This window comes from Ochotona curzoniae, unplaced genomic scaffold (genome assembly GCF_017591425.1).
Source record: "Ochotona curzoniae isolate NIBS_2020 unplaced genomic scaffold, NIBS_Ocur_1.0 contig_4105, whole genome shotgun sequence".
In the NCBI taxonomy this organism is placed as follows: domain Eukaryota; kingdom Metazoa; phylum Chordata; class Mammalia; order Lagomorpha; family Ochotonidae; genus Ochotona; species Ochotona curzoniae.
Genome location: NW_024466129.1, coordinates 9,610,636 through 9,631,068, shown reverse-complemented (window position 1 = coordinate 9,631,068; position 20,433 = coordinate 9,610,636). Strand labels below are relative to the sequence as shown.

The 20,433-nt window shown below is 40.3% G+C and overlaps 1 protein-coding gene across 3 annotated transcripts in view; it reads right to left on the bottom strand.

Moving 5' to 3' along the window:
• LMBR1 (limb development membrane protein 1) overlaps positions 1–20,433 on the bottom strand; it is a 146,923-nt gene that overhangs the window by 67,380 nt on the left and 59,110 nt on the right. The window contains exons 5-6 of one of the 3 annotated variants that reach the window (XM_040984374.1): positions 19,222–19,224; positions 18,064–18,083 (exon numbers count right to left, since the gene is read on the bottom strand). The exons of 1 other annotated variant lie outside the window; for it this stretch is intronic. In XM_040984374.1, coding sequence (XP_040840308.1) covers positions 18,064–18,083; positions 19,222–19,224 — 23 coding nt within the window. Of the gene's footprint in view, positions 1–18,063; positions 18,168–19,221; positions 19,225–20,433 lie in introns of all 3 variants that reach the window. One more of the 3 variants, XM_040984373.1, reaches the window with a different exon arrangement.

Sequence of the window (20,433 nt, the reverse complement as noted above, 5' to 3'; positions counted from 1 at the left end):
AGATGAAATAGGTTACTGCTGACTAACCACAAGTAGACATACACATTTCCTTTAGATTTAAGGACGTACTGAATGGATGACCTAAAACACCAATATTAGAATGATTATGACACTATTATATCTTGGAATTACTGTGCTGGTAAGCAACACATTTGATCGCTCTGTGGTGAACTTACAACGTGTTTATGGAAGCTCTATCAGGACGCTGACATGTCTGTGACAATGAACATTTAAACAGGGTTTGGCCTGAGCATTGTGCTCTCCTGTAAGCGATGTAAACATCACTTCGTAAGCTGTGTCCCCACCCATTAGGAAAGCCTGGGAAAACGTCTACTTTCACAGAACATTTAAAATAAACATCAAGCCATTGTTTCTGCGTAACAAAAAGGATTTCTTAGTACGTTAAGATAAGGTTTACTCAGTATGACATCCAGACTGTGCGCGCACACACACACGTGGTGATTCGGGGAAAATCTATAGATGCACTAATAAGGAGCTGAACATAAAAAACGGGTATTAATTAGCCTGAATCATGAAAATGCTACAAACAAGAATCTCTAGACTAAACATTTCCCCCACTCTGCTCCCAAAGTAAGTACTAAGGGTACAGACAAAAGAGCTTTGGTCCCAAGACAAAGAAAACAGTTCTTAAAAAGTTTTGTTTGGGTCTGCTGTAAAACAGTGAAACATCTAAGTGTTAGTATACTAAGTAGTTTACACATACACAATTCTTTAATACAATCTATAAAAACTAAGCTATTCAAGCTATTCAAATATGACAGAATAGTATTTACATTAAAATAAAAATACTAACATTGTTACTTCATTACATCATTGAACTAAGATGTTCGCTCTATTAGTATTTGTGGACAGAAAACCCACATGATATTTCAAAAACAGAAATCCTCCTAGTTATGGGTAAAAAATTAATACAAGTTATAAATGTGAAAAATCAAAGAACTGAAATATAAAAAGACTGTAGGGGTTAAGTATCAAAATACTTAAACAAAATTCTGAATTTGGGGAAAATATTCTCAATACCCTCAATGCGTCAAAATAACTTAGTGGCTAGTTAGTAAGGCCCTCATTTTGTTTATGTTTTAATAAATCTTTATCCATCAATTTCATGTTTTAAAAAAGATAGGAAGGGCCCAGCGCGATGGCCTAGAGGCTAAGGTCCTCGCCTTGAATGCCCCAGGATCCCATATGGGCGCTGGTTCTAATCCCAGCAGCTCCGCTTCCCATCCAGCTTCCTGCTTGTGGCCTAGGACAGCAGCCGAGGACGGCCCAATGCCTTGGGACCCTGCACCTGCATGGGAGACCTGGAGGAAGCTCCTGGCTCTTGGCTTTGGATCCTGGTTTCGGACTGGCCATTATGGTCACGTGGGGAATGAATCAACAGATGGAAGATCTTCCTCTCTGTCTCTCCTCCTCTATGTATATCCACCTTTCCAATAAAAATAAATCAATCTTAAAAAAAAAAAAGATAGGAAAACTGGTATTTGTAGCGCCTATCAGTTGCTTTCTATATACTCATCAACTCTTCACAATAAATTAGAAGGTAAATTTGGCTAGACATGAGAAAGTTCATACTCCAAAGGGCTAAAAAAACTGGCTTATGGTTTCACCGTTCAGCGCATTCAGAACTCATCTTAAATTCAGACCCGTAAGCCTTCTGAGCCGTGTGCTTCCACCTCCCCACACAACAACAACCCAAAAAGACACAAAAGGTCAAACAACCCAGAAACAGAAAAGTAGGGAAAAGATACTTAACAATCTATGATTTTAGCAGAGGACTTAGAGTATATAAAAACTTTTACCAAAACCATTAATTTTCAATACCTTAGGAGCAGGTTCGTACCGAGATCAAATAGTCTAAGGAACTTTTAATGCAACAGAATCTTAGATAATATCCTACTCTTCATTTCATTAAACATCCTGGCACAAACTCAAAAAAATAGGGTTATTTATAAATTATAGAAAATTATAAAATATATTCAAGTTCAGAATACAAAGCAATGGCATGCAACCAATTGGACAATAGAACCATACTGGCATTGCCCATGTAGCAAGAAATACAATTATGCAATGAGTGTGTTAAAATTCTCCACTGAAAATCGATAAACCGGCTACTGCTCTAAGGCATGAGCATCAGGAAATACATCTTTTTCCCCATGTTTCAATAAGAAGGTCAGGAAAATATATTATTAAAATTTATATGTGTACAGAATCTAAAACTGTGCTAAAACAAACTTATCTTTTAATTCCATTTTCTGTGGATTTTTGGAAGTAGCCTCCAAACATCTGCTAAATACCTGCAGATGTGCACACCAAACTTGCAACTGCCTTAAATGCCTGTGGCGGCATCCATGTGGCCTTCCCAACCACTGCAACTTTCTATCCCAATTGATCCAAAGGGAACCACAAAGCCACCTAAGAATTTCATAAGATATACACAACACTTATCATCTCCATCATTTTTGCCAGATCAGTAAGCTTGCATCACCTGCATTCACACTCTGCCACCATCGCCATCTCTGGGACTCCAGCTCAAACTGCCTGCCTAGTAGCCATTGCTCGTTTTCTCCTCCCAGACCCTCGGAACCACTGCTGTGCTTCTGACTTCTATGAACCTGACGACCCTGGGTACCTCAGTGCAACATCACTTCATGATTTTTGTCAATCAGGATGATGTCTTGAGCGTTCACACATGCTGCAGCACGTGTCAGAATGTCCTTAAGGCTGAACAAAACATACTCCAGCATACAGCTACCCCACATGCTGCTCACCGAGTCATCCACCACATGGCCACCCAACATGCTGCTCGCCGAGCAATCAATCCAGGGGCACTGGAGCTGCTCCTGTCCTTTGCTGTTGTGAATAGCGCTGCTCTAAACACAAAGTTGTAAATATCTACAGTTCCCCCTTTAATTATTCTAGATAAGACCCAGAATCACATAGACTTTTTAACTTTTCCAGGAACCAGTACACTATTTATCACAGCAACTACATCATTTTATAATCCTATCGAAAGGATGCGAGAATTCCAATTTCTCCCAGCCTTGCCAATGCTTACTTTCTAGGTTTATTTTTACTAGGAGTCATCCTATTAGGTGTGAAGTGGCTATTCCACTGTACTTCTGCTCTGTATTTCCCTAAGGATTAATGATGTTGATTATTTTTCCATGTGCTTACTGGCTGTTTGCATATCTTCTTTAAGGAAAGTCTATTGAAGTTTGTTATTTTAGTTAGTTAGTTAGGAAAGCAGAGAAACACGGAAAAAAGCATCCTACCTCCACTGGTTCACTTCGGAATGTCTGCAGCAATCAGAGCTGGGTCAGGCTGAAACCAAGAGCCTGGAACGTAAGCCCGGTCGGCCACAGGGGCAGCAGCGCTGGGATTGGGAGGGCCATCTCCTCCTGCCTCCCGGGTGTGCACTAGCAGGAAACTACAACTGGAAGCAACACCAGGACTCAGACCCGGATCCTCTGAGAGGGCACACGGGTGTGGCCAGGACTCAGACCCGGATCCTCTGAGAGGGCACACGGGTGTCTCAAGCAACATCTTAATCACTGAGCCAAATCCCTGCTTCTTTATTCAAATCCTTTACCTATTCAAAAGTATCTGATAAAAGTTCTACCACCATAATTTAAAGTGTTTTAGTTAATCTTTATTTTTTCTTCTTCCTCAAAATTTTTGTTGTTTCTCATCTTCCGTAAGAAAACCTCTGGGTGGGCCCAGCACGGTAGCCTAGTGGCTAAAGTCCTCACTTTGTACTCACTGGGATACCATTTGGGCACAGTTTGTGTCCTGGAAGCCCCGCTTCACTTCCAGCTCCTTGCCTGTGGCCTGGGAAAGCAGCTGAGGCCAGCCCGAAGTCTTTGGACTCTGCACTCATGTGGGAGAGCCCAAAGAAGCTCCTAGCTCCTGGCTTCAGTTTGGCTCAGCACCGGCTGTTGTGGCCACTTAGGGAGTGAACCAGCAGATCAAAGATCTTCCTCTCTGTTCTGCTTCTCTCTCTGTGTATATCTGACTTCCCAATAAAAATAAATATTAAAAAAAAGAGAAAATCTCTGGGTATTTTTAGCTGCAACTGCACTCACTCTAAAAAGTAAGGGGGGAAAAAAACCTTACTCATCAATTCAGTCCTTCTGTAATATCTTTCAATAAGATTTCTTCTTTCCATAGAAGTTTTAAGCATTGTTTAGTAGGTACATTCCAAATATCTTAGGCTCTCGATTATAAAAAGGTTATTTTAATTAATTTTGTCTGTCACTGGTATAAACAATTGCATATTCAGCTTGTTAACTTTGCTTATTTGAATCAATAGTGCAGATTTTATACAATTTTTCTCAACAGATACTGGATACCTCGTAATAGCAATCATCTACTCCTTTCAGTTTGTCCTTTAATTGGCTGACTGCAGCTCTGACACAGTGCTGGTGCTGCAAGTGAAAGCATTTCAGATACCAACTTCAAAATAAGTCATTTTAACATGTACCGTAGAGTTCAAAGTCAATGGTAAGCTGGAAAGACAGATATTCATTACTGAGTTAAGAAAATCCCTTTTTGTTTCCAATTTTATTTTTAAATGTTTCCATCTCTTTCAACACACTCATTTGTCTTTCTGCTTTGTTCTAATGTCACTAGGTTTATAATGCTAAACCAACCTTGCACACTTGATATTTTTTGCTGATCTTTTGTAAACACAGTTAAATTCAACTTAGCATTTTCTAAACTGTTGTCGGCTTTCAGTACCAAGATTAACCTAGTCTCAGAAAATAAAACTGTGAGCATTCCACCTCCAAATCTTTGGAAAAATCTATAATGAAATTAAGGTTATCTCTTTTTAGAAGTGTGGTAGAAATCTTCTGGGAAATATATGATTCTGATTTTTTGTACTGTAGAAAAACTTTTAAATCTTACTCAATGTCTATACCTCTTGCAGAAACATTCGGATTTTCTGTTTGTTCTTGAATTCATATTTAGCAAGCTCAAAATCTTTATCAAAAGTTTAATCTGTTGGGCCCGGTGCGGTGGCGCAAGTGGTTAAAGGTCCTCACATTGCACGCCCGGGATCCCATATGGGCGCCGGTTCTAATCCCGGCAGCCCCGTTTCCCTTCCAGCTCCCTGCTTGTGGCCTGGGAAAGCAGTCGAGGACGGTCCAAAGCTTTGGGACCCTGCACCCGCGTGGGAGACCCAGAAGAGGCTCCTGGCTTCGGATCGGCTTAGTATCGGCCCGTTGCGCTCACTTGGGGAGTGAATCATGGGACGGAAGATCTTCCTCTCTGTCTCTCCTCTCTGTATATCTGCCTTTCCAATAAAAATAAATAATAAAAATAAATCTTTAAAAAAAAAGTTTAATCTGTTTAAAAAGTTAAAACTAAAAGCTGAAGCTGTCGCTGTGTCACACCAGGTACAGCCAGGACCCACGGGGCCATAGGGTGCCACAGGGTGCCAGTTCAAGGCCTGGACGCTCCACTTCCAACCCAGGTCCCTGCTAATGTGCCTGGGAAAGCAGCAGAAAATGGCCCAAGTCCTCAGCAAGTCCTTGGGTCCCTGCACCCAGATGCGAGACCAGGAAGAAGCTCCAGGCTCCTGGCTTTGGACTCGCTCAGCTCCAGCTGCTGCTATATGAGGAGTGAACCAGCAGACGGAAGATCCCTGTCTTTGTCCCTCCTTCTCTAAGGGTAACTTTGCCTTTCAAGTAAAAATAAATCAATCTTTAAAAAATTAAATCAGTGTAGTATCACTGGGATAAAGCCAATTAAATAAATGAGCATCCTTCGTAGAATTGTAAAATATTTTTTCATGTTTTTTAAGATGGTGGCACAAAACACGCATTATGAAATCTGTCGTCTTGACCCATTTTAAGTGCAGAATTCAATGGTGTCACCTATATTCATCTCCACAACATGTTTACCCTTCAAAACTGAAAACATATCCACTGCCCTGCTCCCTATTTTGCCTCCCTCAGCCCCTTACATGTAACAGTTGTAATATTTACCTTTTGTCTGACAGGCTTATTTTAATTATCATTTTAACTTAAAAAATTACAATGGTTTTGTTAATTAAGATATTATTTTTTTGTCAGGGGTGGGCTGGGGAGGGGAGTCCATATGTTGATTTACTATCCAAATGGCTGCAATGGCCAGACCTGGGCCAAGGGTAGAATCAGAAGCCAAGAACCCAGGTCTCCCACGTGACTGGCAGGAACTCAGTTATCACCTGTGACCTCCCAGGGTCTACACTGCTGGGAAGCTCAAGTTAGGAGCCAGAGCCAGACTCCGATAAGGGACAAAGGCATCTTAACCACTATGCAAACTTTCTGTTCCCTGGAAAACTATTTTTTATCACTGCTGTTATAACAAAAATATACATATATTCTTTCTACTTTCATTTACCAAAATAATCTCACTAGACCATTCGCGGGTAGTGTGTGAATACTTTTTCCTATTGCCTCTAGATATTTACTCTCATATGTAAGAGGGAAGAACAAAGCTTGCCTCTTTGATAGAGTCAACATGAAGTGGTGTAAGAGATTAAGCTGGGGCTGCCACTGTGGTATAGCAGGTTAAACCTGCAGTGCCGGATTCCCGTAGGGGCACTGGTTCAAGTCCTGGCTGCTAATGCTCCTAAGAAAGCAGCAAAGAATGGTCCAAATTGCTGAGTCCCTGCACCCCGTGAGAGACCCAACGGGATTACATAGTCTGGCCCAGCCTTGGACACTGAAGCCATCTGCAGAGTAAGCCAGCAGGTGGAAACGCGCTCTCTAACTCTGCCTTTCAAATAAATCTTTAACAACAAAAGAGCAAGCTATATTGGAGCCCATCAACCTTATCTTCATAAAAGTCTACCTGCAGAACTACTTTAGGTGGGACGATCTTTCTTGTCAGGTGACACTTTGTCATTCTTGCCCTCATTATTCTACTTTTCATCTATTTTTAGGTATCACACTATAACACTGGCCATGTTTCTAGAAGTACTAACTTCTGTTCTAGATTTTTCAGAACACTTCAGTAAAACTTCATTTCCAGCAATTCTAAAAACTTGATTTGCTACAAGTCTTCTGTGCAAAAAGTTTCAAATGCTAGACCAAGTAGGCTGTGTCCGAAATCCACTCATTGTCCACTTTTTCTCCGAGTAATTTTGTTCAAACCATGTTAATGAAAACTTAAGGAACACAGATCTATATGGGCCATAAGAAATGCTAAAATCAATTTGCTGACAGATGTCAAATAGATAGAATAGTCTGGAACAATAAAATGAAATGTTCAGAATTATCTTTTTTAAAAAAATAAAATCAATTATAGCTCTGACAGACAAAAAGTATTTGTACTAGCTCCCAGTTTTACATCACAAAAGTACCAGTTAACATCATAATCTGGAAGAATTCCAGTCTTTGAGATTTCCAAGACATTCAGTTATCAGACCAGTGAAGAAAGAAAGCTGGGAAAAGATGGCACTATTGCAGGTGCAAACTTGAGGGAGATGGCAAGAATACAGTACAGTTCCAGGCTAGGTAGTCGGGGCCCAGCCGAGAGGGCTGTGGGCATACTGAGCTCCACCTGAACGCCAACCCCGTCAAATGGGCAAACCCACTTCATACAAGCGCAAACAATATGCTTCATGGCACATTCCAGACACGTAAAACTCTGAACAGTCCAAGAGCCAATCACGCTTGGAAAGGGTCTGTCCTGCAAAAAAACAAGTTTGTCCTGTAAACAAACAAAGAGACAGTAAGGATTCTGTAAGTGGTGTGAATCATCAATTATCAAGCTGCACCAGAATAGTGCAGCGTCTCGGTGTTTTCTTTGATGTCAAAGCTTACAGGGGTTTTAAACGTGTCACATCCTGGCGAGTTTGCTGCACATTCCACAGAGAGCCGCACTGAGGCCCTTTCAGCTCCCCCACTGTGGCAAGTCCACGGAGCCTGGTTTTATGCTTCATCGAGTATACATGTGGGGGAACAGGAAAGTAAGGAAAAAAGGTACAACAACAGCAACAGCACAGAACTGTAACCCCCCCTGTGGCAGAGGACAGCAGCTTAGAATTCAGACACCTCACTGCAGAGACAAGGACTGGCCTTAGTGCAACGTTTCAGAATAAGATTTCACATGCGAAGGAAGGGTGTTGTGGAGTTGTGCCATGCTCTCAGGAACGGTGGGTGTGCAGCGGGATACAGCACAGGCTTGGGTCCTCCGGGGTCTGAGCCGTTATGGTTTATTTTGTTGGCAGGCAAAAGCCGTGATTTTACGGAGAAGAGCTACATAAACTACGGGTTTTTTTTAAGAGAACAAAGTTAGAAGACAGACTATTTACTTTGTATAGCAATGAGATTAAAGTAGAAAAACACAGTTGGACAAATGATTTAATAATACAAGTAAGACATTATGAAGCCTAAGCTGAGACAATCGCAGAAAGAAAAATCTAACTCGGAATCAAAGTATTGTCAAGGCATCCAATGCAGTAAATCCTATCACAACATATGGTACTATCTTTTCTAAAAAGCAACTGTATCAGAAGTATAACTTAATTCTAACTATCCAAACAAGAATGCAGGGGGTAAAGCTATGACACTGGCATCTACCCGACTTCTCCACTTCAGATCCGGCTCCTTCCTACAGCCCTGAGAACCCTGTGGAAAATGTCACAACTGCTTGGGCCCCTGCCACCCCGGTGGGGCATCCAGCTGAAGCTCCTGGCTCCTGGTAACAGCCTGGCTCAGCCTGGCCACTGTGGCCACTTGGGGAGGAAACAGCAGATGAAAGCTCATTTACTCTCTTTCTCCTCCACCTATTACTTCTCCCATCAGCCGCTGTCTTTGAACCTCTTACAAATAAATACATCTTTTAAAAAAGGATTACCAAAAAAGCATTAAGAGAAAACGCTTGTTAGTACCTCAACAAACAAGGCCTATATTTTTCCAAATCCTTCCTAAATCAACTACAAGCAGGCATTTGGCCTTGCAGCTGAGTCCAGGGGGATGCCATGTCTCCATCAGAGTACGTGCGTTTCACTTCAGGCTCCGGCTCGTGCTTCGGGCCAGGGCAGACTCCTGAAGCGGCAGTGATGTCCCCTAGAACCGGTGGGAGACCTGCACTGAGCTCCCAGCTCCCACCCTCAGCCCCTCAGCCGCGTGGGCCTTCATGGAGACAGTCACACGCCAGCTCTCCAGGAGCCGCTATTCATTAATATGGAAACAAAACATTACATACTAACCCCATCTAAAGTGACGGTTACTATATTTAAGTGTTATAAAAACAACTTGAAGTTTATGATCCATTCTCTGTTTGTAGAAAATCTTTTATGCAAAACTGTTAATTTCTACAAATTCTCCTCTACTGTTAATGTAGCCTTTACTTCTGCCTGCTAATCATATATTTAAACTCAAGAAAGTTATATTTACATGTAAATTTTAAATTCCAGCTGCTTTAAAATTTGATCACTCCGGAACAATATAATCTTGCCTTTCTAGAGAAAATTTCCTATAAAAGAAAAGTATGTGAATCAATCAATGTTTTAGTGTCACTCAGTCTTTAAAAGAAAAGCGGGAATTTCACTATTTAACGTCAAACCATCAAACCACCATATTGCCTTTAGTCTGTATGAATATACAATTTCTACTTCTGGCACACGAGTGAAACAAATGAGTTATAAATTCATTTGCACCAAATTTAAGTTATGTGGTGGGAAACATTTCATAGGAATCAAAGATTAACATCATAGCATGCTCAATGAATTTAAATACAACATACGTATGTTAGCAACCCGAATCCTAGCCTCTTTGGTACACACTTGCTGTACCATAATTATTTAAGCAGCTCTTCAGTAGCATTATATTTCACATCTAATTTTGCTTCCCAATGAAGCTCCTATGAACAAAGCACAGCAAGGGGAGTTAATGTTCAGCCTTTCCAGAAAAATTTTGGAAAAGATACTCTAATTAACAATGATTACTCCTATAAAATTGCTTCATGAATACTAAAGTACCAAGGTCACTTTAATTAAAGGTCTAATTACTTTAAAAGCGGAACCTGGTGACTTTTATTTCTTCCTACCAAACTTTTCCTCCTTCAACAAAGAGGCCTGACCTATGAAATATTATGAGACATTAGTTAGTAATTTAATCATCATATAAAATACAGTTTGAAGTTTAGTTACCTATTAAACAAAATACCTATTTTTTACAACCTTTCCTGTTCCAAGACAAAACAGATCCTATTTCAAAAAAATAAATTAAAGCGTACTTCGTCCATGCCAATATAATTTCTTCTATCATTTTGCTATTACATATAAAAACCAATCCAACACATTTTCCTAAATCTGATAGGTTTAAAAACCCAATGATAACTATTACTCCTAATGAGTCCTGGAAACTTCATGAATGTCTGAGATGAGATTACTAAGCCCCCCCGCAAGTCAAGCACAGAGGCGCAGGCAGAGGACCCAAAGGCACAGAGTCAGCAAGACGCAGGACTTACGTCCAAGTGTTCTGAATCACAATGCTCATTTTTGTTTTACCACTGTAGTATTATGTAAATAAAAATAAAACCTAGGTTTATTTGCAGAAATTTCTCATTTTTGAAAAGTGAAAAGTAGACATTTTGAAAAGTGGAAACAAGAAGGAAAGCAATACATAATGGTCCACCTGAAAGCATCACACCGTTACAGCATATATGGGCTGAATGATTTAAAAACAGCAGCTGCCATTTAACAATAATATCCCGTAACTGAAGCTGCGACTGAGCTGCCTCCTGCGTACAACTGCATAGGAACACAGTGTCGTCTCCTGATGTAAATGACTTTCACTTCAAAATCTTCATAAACTCATCCTTTAAATAAAATACATTAACAACTCTTTCCTTCAAAATAATATTTTCACATTGCTCTGAGATTCTATTTGCTAAAGTTCAGGCTTTAAAATGTCCATTTCAACTGCTCCACTGCCAACGATGCAGAGGAATCCAACATGGGGGAAGGGTTTGGGGGAATCCCAGAGCCCAGGAAACTGTCATAAAACAAAATAAAAATAACATAAGATAAAATGTTTATTTCACGCTGTTATGCCCACATCTCTTCCAGAATACAATTCCAAAACGAAATTCAAGTGTAACAGCAAAATCAGAGGAGAATGTTTTGTGAATAACTTCTCTTAACCATACTATTTCAAAGCAAATGAACAGTTCCAATTAAGAAAGAGCAAAGGATTTCTAATAATAAATATTATCTTTTTCTTGGAGGTGTTGGGAAAATCAAATTAACACGTAACAGTAGCTTATGAGAGATGACTTCATTTTCTGTAATAAACACCAAGATCAAAACATTGACCATGTTAAATTTCCTTGCAAGGTTCCCAGCGGGAGCCTTCCTTTTGTCTGTGACCGCCTCTCACCCACCAGAACCATGCCAAACGTGCGCATGTGCCACTAACACTAAGCAGCACTTCCTTAATCACTCATTTCCAACAATTTATGGATCATCAGTGGCAAAAAAAAAACGAGCAAAAATAATGAAAGAATGCAATGAAGGCTGGACTTCCTACTCACTCCTGTGTCTCTTTAAGATGGAGGTCTGATACAAATTAGCCACTGGGGGGGGAAAGTCATCTGGTCATAAAATACAGTACAAGGTCACTTTTATGTAAGTTTGCCAAAAGGGACATAAACCAGGACAATTTCAAACTGTGACACAGGATAGAAACATATTAAAAAAATCTTTGTTCCTCCTCGACTGTGCTGTCATGTTGCTCAGCTTTATAGATGTTCTGAGCACCAGCACAGATCGCTTCGCCTCCACCTGGTCAGTCTAATTAATTAAGAAAGGAAGTTACCTCAAATTTTTTACTTTTTGCTTTTATTATGAAGCACTTTGTTTGAAGTTATAGGAGTTAACCTCTTAATCCTACAGACTGTTTGCTACGTTCTGGACATTTGGGGATGTCTGGATGGTTGGAATAATTGGTCAGGATGTTGCTGCTGCTTATGTTAAATTTGATGCCATGACTTCAAACCAAAGACTAAGGTGAAGTACCACGTCAATTTACTTCCAGAAAATAACCCTTGAGTTCATGAATTAATTTGTCACTGAGTTTATCCAACAATTACATGGCGAGATTTTCCCCGACTTTCATTAAGTTGTTAAATTTTTCCTCATGCCCTTTTAAATCAAAATAGATGTTAAGATATCATATGAAACAAATATATGCCTAACCACTGTGTGAACTCTGCTGGTGGTTATATTTCCAGAGTTCATCAAACATCTCCACACGCTCATCCAAACTGGAGGTTTTCTTTGAGGAGTGACGTTCTCGAGACTAAAACAGCAGAACATGTTCCCTGAGGCCCGTGTGCCCCGGTGGGCCATCAAATGCCCAAGGCCAAACACTGTAGAAAAACCATCTACAGAAACAAAATGAAGACTCAGAAATGCAACTGCTTTACCAGAGTTGAAAAGTTAACATACAGACATGGAAGAGGTTAAAACACATGTAAATGTATTTTAAATGCTCAGTATACCTAGCAAATATATATAGCAAAATAATGCAAATCTGATAAACATTTCACTGCTAACAATAAGTTCAATTTCTAAGAATCAAGTTGGCTCCTTACAAGAATAATTTTATCAAAATCATTTATAATTCTCTTACACTTCGGAATTAATAAAAGGGAAATGTGAGGAGATGGTCATAATAAAATAGAAACACACACCATAATAAGGAGAGGGAAGAAAGCCTATTTCAGGTCTTTAACAGGACATAGTCACCCCCCGCCCCCCAACCCCCAACCCAGGTCTAAAATGTCCTGTTTGAATTAACATAGTGGTTTAATTAAAAACTAAGTAGAAAATTCTACTTGATTTTCAATTCAAGCTCTGCATCCGCCCATGGCCAGTGGCCAATTTCCGCATCTCAGCACAATATGCAAGGAGCTGTTTTAAAATCGACTGCCCAGGGGAATCCATGGAGTACGGTGGGGCCATATGCCTTTTAGGGAATACACCAGACTTAGACACAGTAAAACAGCACCAGGAGGGTGGCCAGAGGAGGAAAAAAAGGAAATTTAACTTGACCATATGACAAGTTTGCCATTACTGAAATTGCTGTGCTGAATCTACCAATTAGAAATGTTTCTGAATTGTCCTCAACACCACTTAAAAACTAGATGTGTCAAATGTGACCAATAAGCAAACAGCTTTAAAGAAAAAAGTGTATGGATATATATTTACATACACTGATTGTGGTCAATGATAAGATTAATTTCAATAAAGCAACAGTGTCAGTACAGGACATTTTAAAATGGCAAAACAATTTGGAAATCCTAAATTGCCTGATAATAACATGAATAATGAAAAACTGACTATATCGTTCCTAGTTGCTTTCTGAATTCCATATGACATTAATCATTCTAGAATACTTATTAGTCAAAAGCTACTTTGAGAAAAATAGTAATAATACCTCAAGGAAAATGACAAATTAATAATAGTTAATAGTTATTGAATGGAATCCTTGGCTATACACTTTGCATAAACAATGGCATCTCATTTAATCATCAAAATAATAATTTACAAATTACACTAATTTTATAGAAAAACAACTAAACCCAACATCTAGATGAATTAACTTGCCCTAGTAGTCTAGCCCTAAAGTCAGATCTTCTCTTCTTTCTTAAATCCACTCCCACTGTCACCTGCTTAGCATACAAATGTAGTCACATTCACTTATTTCAAAATTATTTTACCTGCCCATCAACTGATGACTTCAAGAAAGCACAGTATATATACACTACGGAATACTACTCAGCTGAAAAAAAAAAAAGAATGAAATCTTTTTGTTAGCAACAAAATGGTCCCTGCTGGAAACCATTATGCTTAGTGAAATAAGCCAGCCGCAGAAGGGCAAACGTCACATATTCCCTCGGAGCCGTGACAACCAATGCACAGACTACAATAAACATAATCTCTCTCAGCGACATCAGCACTCTGGGAATTGGCTGCTCTATACAAAAACAGTCTACACTTACAAGTAATGGAATTTCCATTTCCAATTTAGTTCACTCTTATTATATGTAATTTATTTTTCTCCTTCCTTTACTTGCTATGTCATGCTATCTTTAAGTACTGCGAAGTTTGTTACTATGAAGTAAATGGAAATGCTACTGCAATAATTTAGAAAAAATCAGACAAAGGGAACAAAGATGTAGGAGGGGGAAAAGGGAGGGTGTAATTCTTAAGCTTATAAATCTGTAACATGCAAAATTAACTATTTTATATAAATTGAAAATAAAAAGTTAAAAAAAACTGTTCTACCTCTTCTGTCTTCAAACTAAAACTTCATCTCTTCCTTCCTTCAATGGTATTACAAACCAACTTTTCAATTTGGTTTGCACAGTACATATTCAAGGGCAGGTGTAGCCATTCTGGGTTCTTCATTATGACCATCTGCTGCGGTGCTTGGGGATTCACTGGATTAAGTTGAGTGTATCCTACAATCCACCTAACATTTTAGTCCCACACAATACCAGGAAATGCACTTGGTGACCCTTAAGGGGTTCTGAGGAGACTAATGAAGTCAAAGATGAGCTCAGAAGAGAACATTCTTATAGAGTGAGACTAGAAATAAGAAAACTCAGAAGGAAGCACTGCTGTACAATTACAAGCATGGAGTCTCTCTACTCACTCAGGTCCCTCCTCGGCTGACTGTACTTTTTGATCTTAAGTCTCTACCGGGAAACAGAAGACACATCACCAGACTTTACATCTGCCAACTCACTTCCCCAGTGGCTACAACAGCCAGGGCTTGGCCAAGCCAGGGTCAGGAGCCCAGCAGCCCACCTGGGTCTCCCAGGGCTTGGCCGAGCCAGGGTCAGGAGCCTAGCAGCCCACCTGAGTCTCCCAGGGCTTGGCCGAGCCAGGGTCAGGAGCCCAGCAGCCCACCTGAGTCTCCCAGGGCTTGGCCAAGCCAGGGTCAGGAGCCCAGCAGCCCACATGGGTCTCCCAGGGCTTGGCCGAGCCAGGGTCAGCGGCCCAGCAGCCCACCTGGGTCTCCCAGGGCTTGGCCGAGCCAGGGTCAGCAGCCCAGCAGCCCACCTGGGTCTCCCAGGGCTTGGCCGAGCCAGGGTCAGGAGCCCAGCAGCCCACCTGGGTCTCCCAGGCAGGTGGGCAGAAACTTGTCCTCAGGCCATCTGCTGAGCTTTCCTGGAAGCTTCAGCACGGTGCTGGACGGGAAGTGGGACATCTGAGACTGAATCAGGACTCTGATGTGGGACACCAGTGTCACAAATCAGGTGGCTTAACTCACTGTGCCACGCCAATTTCAAACTTCATATATTTAAAGCAATCATAAACAGGATTTCCAGTGACATGCTGAAACGTGCTGTTTTTAACAGTGCCAAGTGCATGACCTTCAGTATGGTGACATCTCTATGAAACACAATGTTTCATACTGTGTAGCGAAAGTACTCCTTTGCACATCTTTTCTTAGTGATACAAGTAGAAACTGAAATGTGAATTTATCTCTAATACACTTTAATGAAACAGTAGGTGTAATGCTTTTTCCTTTCTAGAAAATTCTTTAACAGTTCCCTACTGTCCTCATCATAAAATCTAAACAACTTGGCAGGAAACAAGGGTCTCCAGGATTGACCTGATAAGCTACTTGTGCACCCTGAACTCTCGTCATTTTCTGGTCATATCTAAGTATGGCCATTCCCTTGAGTCATTCAGAACCCCAAATTTTTGTTCAAGCCTATACTACCACACTTAGGAAAACTGCTGTTCATCCTTCAAATTCCAGCTCAAGTCTAGAGTGACCTCCTTTCATGAAACCTGGAATGACAGCCTCTTGTCGTGACGCCTGCCCCAGTTCCCTAGGCACATCCCAATCATCCCGCTCAAGGTCTCCCACCGCACTGCTTAGCAGAGTTCCTCAGATTGCATGCTGTCCAGTTCCATCTCTAAAGACGGGAGACTTCTCTTCACCTTTGTCTCCAGCAGGCTTCTAGAACAGCATTAACAATTAGGATTCTTTAACGAACTGTCAAATGAATGACTATCCATCCAAAGCTCTAGCTCCAAAACTTCACAAGGATCTCCATGACCTTCCTTCTGACTGCCTCTTGTTTCGGCCTCTTTAATACACACTTCTGCCCATTCATTTTCCCAGGAACTCTGTCTCTTGGTGTCTGCAAGCTCACTCTGTCCTTCCTCACACTGCAGCACCACTCAGGATGCCCCCTCAATCCTCTCCTCTGCCTGGACCCCACAGTCCTCCTGAGCCACATTCTGTCCTTGGCCACATCATCATCTTGGTTGGTGCGAATCATGTTCTCCACGATCATGTGATACAAGGAGAACATCAACATCCTGAGAAGGTCAGAAGTAACCCAAGATTTTGGTTCTAGTTCTCCTATTTTACATATATGGCAAATTAGTAACATTTAGTATCTTTAGACCTCAGTTTTCTCCTTATAAAAAGAGAGTTTGAACTAAATCCCTGTTGACAATAACAAATTATAATTTCTTCAACAATTTATAAACAAATAGCAGTTAGTCTCAAACTATATAATTTTTTTCACATTACAGATGACTTAATTTTAATTACTAGTCTTTAGCATACTTCAAGAATAACAAGAAGGGCCCGGCGCAGTGGCCTAGCAGTTAAAGTCCTCGCCTTGAACGCCCCGGGATCCCATATGGGCGCCGGTTCTAATTCCGGCAGCTCCACTTCCCATCCAGCTCCCTGCTTGTGGCTGGGAAAGCAGTTGAGGACGGCCCAAAGCTTTGGGGCCCTGCACCTGTGCGGGAGACCCGGAAGAGATTCCTGGTTCCCGGCTTCAGATTGGTGCAGCAGCGGCCATTGCAGCTCACTTGGGGAGTGAATCATCGGACAGGAGATCTTCCCCTCTGTCTGTCCTCCTCTCTGTATATCTGCCTTTGTAATAATAATAAAAAAAAAATAAAGGAATAACAAGAAAACCACGCCAATATTTAAAAGCCAGTTCTCAACAAATGAACAAACATAATCATCCATTCTTAACTTGCTACATTGACCATATATAAAATAAGTTATTGCTTTCTAGCTGTAGATTGTTATAATGAACAGCTTCTACAGAACAGAAAGATGAGTCCGTGAGAGCAGCACTCTAACCACCACCTCTCAGGGACTTGCACACACAAGTATATATTACAGAAAAGCCAAGATGGGTGCTACGGAAAGTTTAAAATCAGAACAGCTGTCACAACTTCATTCTTAAGATTCCCATGTAAAGTTGCACAAAATAAATATCAGTCATATACAATTTATTATTTTTTATACCAAATTCATTTCATTGAGATTATAGTTTTCACTCAAGAGTAAAATATATAAGCATATTTTTCTCCATATATGACAAGATGAAAACTAAAATTTAAAAGGCATCATGTGTTCAAATTATAACACTAGAATCCACTTTGTCAAGCTTAAAACTTAAAATGTATCAAAACTCCTTAAATCTGTGCATTATCTTCCAAAATGTTGTCATGAATACATGATAAATTGCAAAATTTATTTCATTAAAAAATGTTCTGTTTAAGGATAGATTATTACCTCTCACATAAAGTCTTGTTTAATTGTTAAGATGCTTCTCCACAGTTTCCAGTTTGTCCACTTCTAAGCCTTGCACATTCACCTAAGCACGGTTAGCCTCACGGAGGTCTGACTAGCTGTAGAGTATGCCTGACTTGCTAACACGCTATGATCCTGAAAATACGGGCCATAGAGTCACTTGCATATGAAGATATCTTAGGATTTTTGTAATTTTATGTCAGGTTTTAAACTAAATGAGACATCCCAGGAAATAAATAACTTTTATATCTGGTTTATCCATTCCAAATAAATACTATAAACATACTCACAGTTCAAAATGATTATTTCCCCACCATCATGCAAAATAATTCAATATGCAATATTAATATCTCCTTACTGTTCTTAAGTTTTAAAATTCCATTTGGAGTGTTATGTATGTCTACTTCTAGTTCAACATGAATTCTTAAATAATCTTAATTGTAAAACTCGACTCACTTACCTTTTTCAGGCCAGCAAAACCTTCCGATTCCAGAAAAAAAAAGGCAAAGGGCATCAACACAAACAAACAAAGGTTGGAAAAGAGAGACGCAAGATTCCACAAACCTACAGGGAGGTTGACAAAGAAGAAGAAAGTACTGTTAGATACTGCAGGCCTTTCCTTAGTGGCCTTAGGGTCACTAAGCTGTGACGGTGATCAAGACGTGTGCTTTGAGGCAGGCACTGTGGTGCAGCACGTCACACCACAGCTGAGGACACCCCGACCTCACACCAGAGGGTCTGGCTCCAGTCCTGGCTACCGCACACTTCTCACCCAGTTTCTGGCTAATGCACCTGGGAGCCACAGATGATGGCTCAGGAACATGGGTTCCTGCCCATCACATGAGAGACCAAGATGGACTTTCTGCTTCCTGGCTATTCCAGGCCTAACTTGCCCTGTGGTGGACATTTGGAATGGAGTGAAGTCAGCACACCGAAGATCTGTCTTATATCTCTCCCCTTTCCCTCCTTCACTCTGCCTTTCAAACAAGTAAATTTAAAACAAAAATCTGTACTTTCATAATAATAAAAATAAACATAAACTTGAAATAACAACTTAAAGTTAGAAATGAGAAAACAATTACGTATTTAATTTTTTAACTTCATAACATACCTATTGGGAAAAGCAATATAGGAAATAATTATTTTTCCTCATGCCCCAAAATAAGTTCTCTAAAGATATAACATGTACACAGTCTCTTTAGACAGACAGGGCCCAGAACACTTAAATTACAGCTGCTAGTATTTATTGAGCACTTAATAAATGCCAGACACCCTGAGTATTTTACATGCCTAATACCATTTAAGCCTCATCTTAAAACTCCAAAATAAGAATTAGCAGTTATTGATTCCTTGTGTGCCAAGCACTGTTCTAAGTGACTGACAGATGTGGCATGAACTCATGTACCCATCACAGCAATCCCAGGAGCCGGCAGCACTCCTGCCGCAGCATCACAGACTGGCTGTGTCACTTGTCAAGGCTGTACAGCTTGCAAACAGCAAAGCTGAGCGCAATTCCTGGGATTTTAACATTGTCACTTAAGTTTTAGCAAGCAGTTCCAAGTGGAAAAGACAAAGTGGCTGCAACAAGCAAGCTCCCCTCACCCCTTCCTTTGTACACCTTCTGCAGTCCCTTTTACAAAACCACAATAAAAGGCAACTAAAATAACCCTCAGCAGACATTCAGAGAGGGAGATCCTCAGGTGTGTCTCTGGGAGAATATCCAGCCCAACATCTCGTCCATAAAACGCTAAAATATAAAACCAGGTTTCAAAATGATAGCCATGCTACTTTCACAATCTAGATTTCAAAATGCTAATCTGCATAGAAACTTACAAAACATAAGAGTCAAAGGGATTGATGCTGTGGCACAGTGGATTCCGCCAGAGCCTGCAAACCCAGTACCCCATGGAGTCCACTGCTGGAACAGTCTGGGAGAGTTCCCCACCCATGTGGGAGACCTGCATGGAGTTCCAGGCTCCTGGCTTCAGCCTGCCCATCCCTAGCCATTGTGGGTGTACGAGCCAATAGATGGAAGATCTTTCTCTCCCTTTAAAATTATTAAAACATATCCATTTTTTAAAGTTAGAGATAAAAGTTATCTATGCTTAATCGCTTCTCAGCCTTTTAGCTAAGATCAAGTGTAAAAATTATCTATGCATAAATTCAGCGTACTATATGCTATTACAGCTTATTTTTGAAAATGGGTACCTGATGTTCTTTCCACACCTTTATAAATAATACCTAAAGCAGTGGAGATAAAGGACAAACATAAGGCCTCTCCACTCACAGCACTTACCTTCCACACAGAGAAGGCAATACTAATGAGCAAAGTACGCTATCCCCCAATTACTCCAGTTGCAAATCAACATATGTGCTTCACAGTTGTTTTAATACTCTTTGGCACAGAATGTAATACAAACCAAAACAACTGTAAACAAGTTATCAAAAGACAGTCACTTCCTTCGATAGATAACACAATTAGTAAAATTTATTTACAATCTCACTCAAAATCCAAATACATTTAATAACTTTGTAACATACCTTTAAGTTGCAAGAAACAAAACGCTCTATAAAAAAAGTTTAGAATCTTCCAGTGGAAAAACTTCAACTCTTTAAAGTTGAGGAAAAAGTATGATGCAATATTTTTATACTTTATGAGACACTGACAATATGACAATATGACCCTAGACTTTCTATCATTGTCTATGATTGTCTACACCTAGATTGTCATATACACTTAAATAGCAGAATGTTGGACTTCCGACTGTTGCTGAAGGACTAAATTATTATAATAATATGGGGGAAAACAGTGGGAAGGGGAGAACAAATG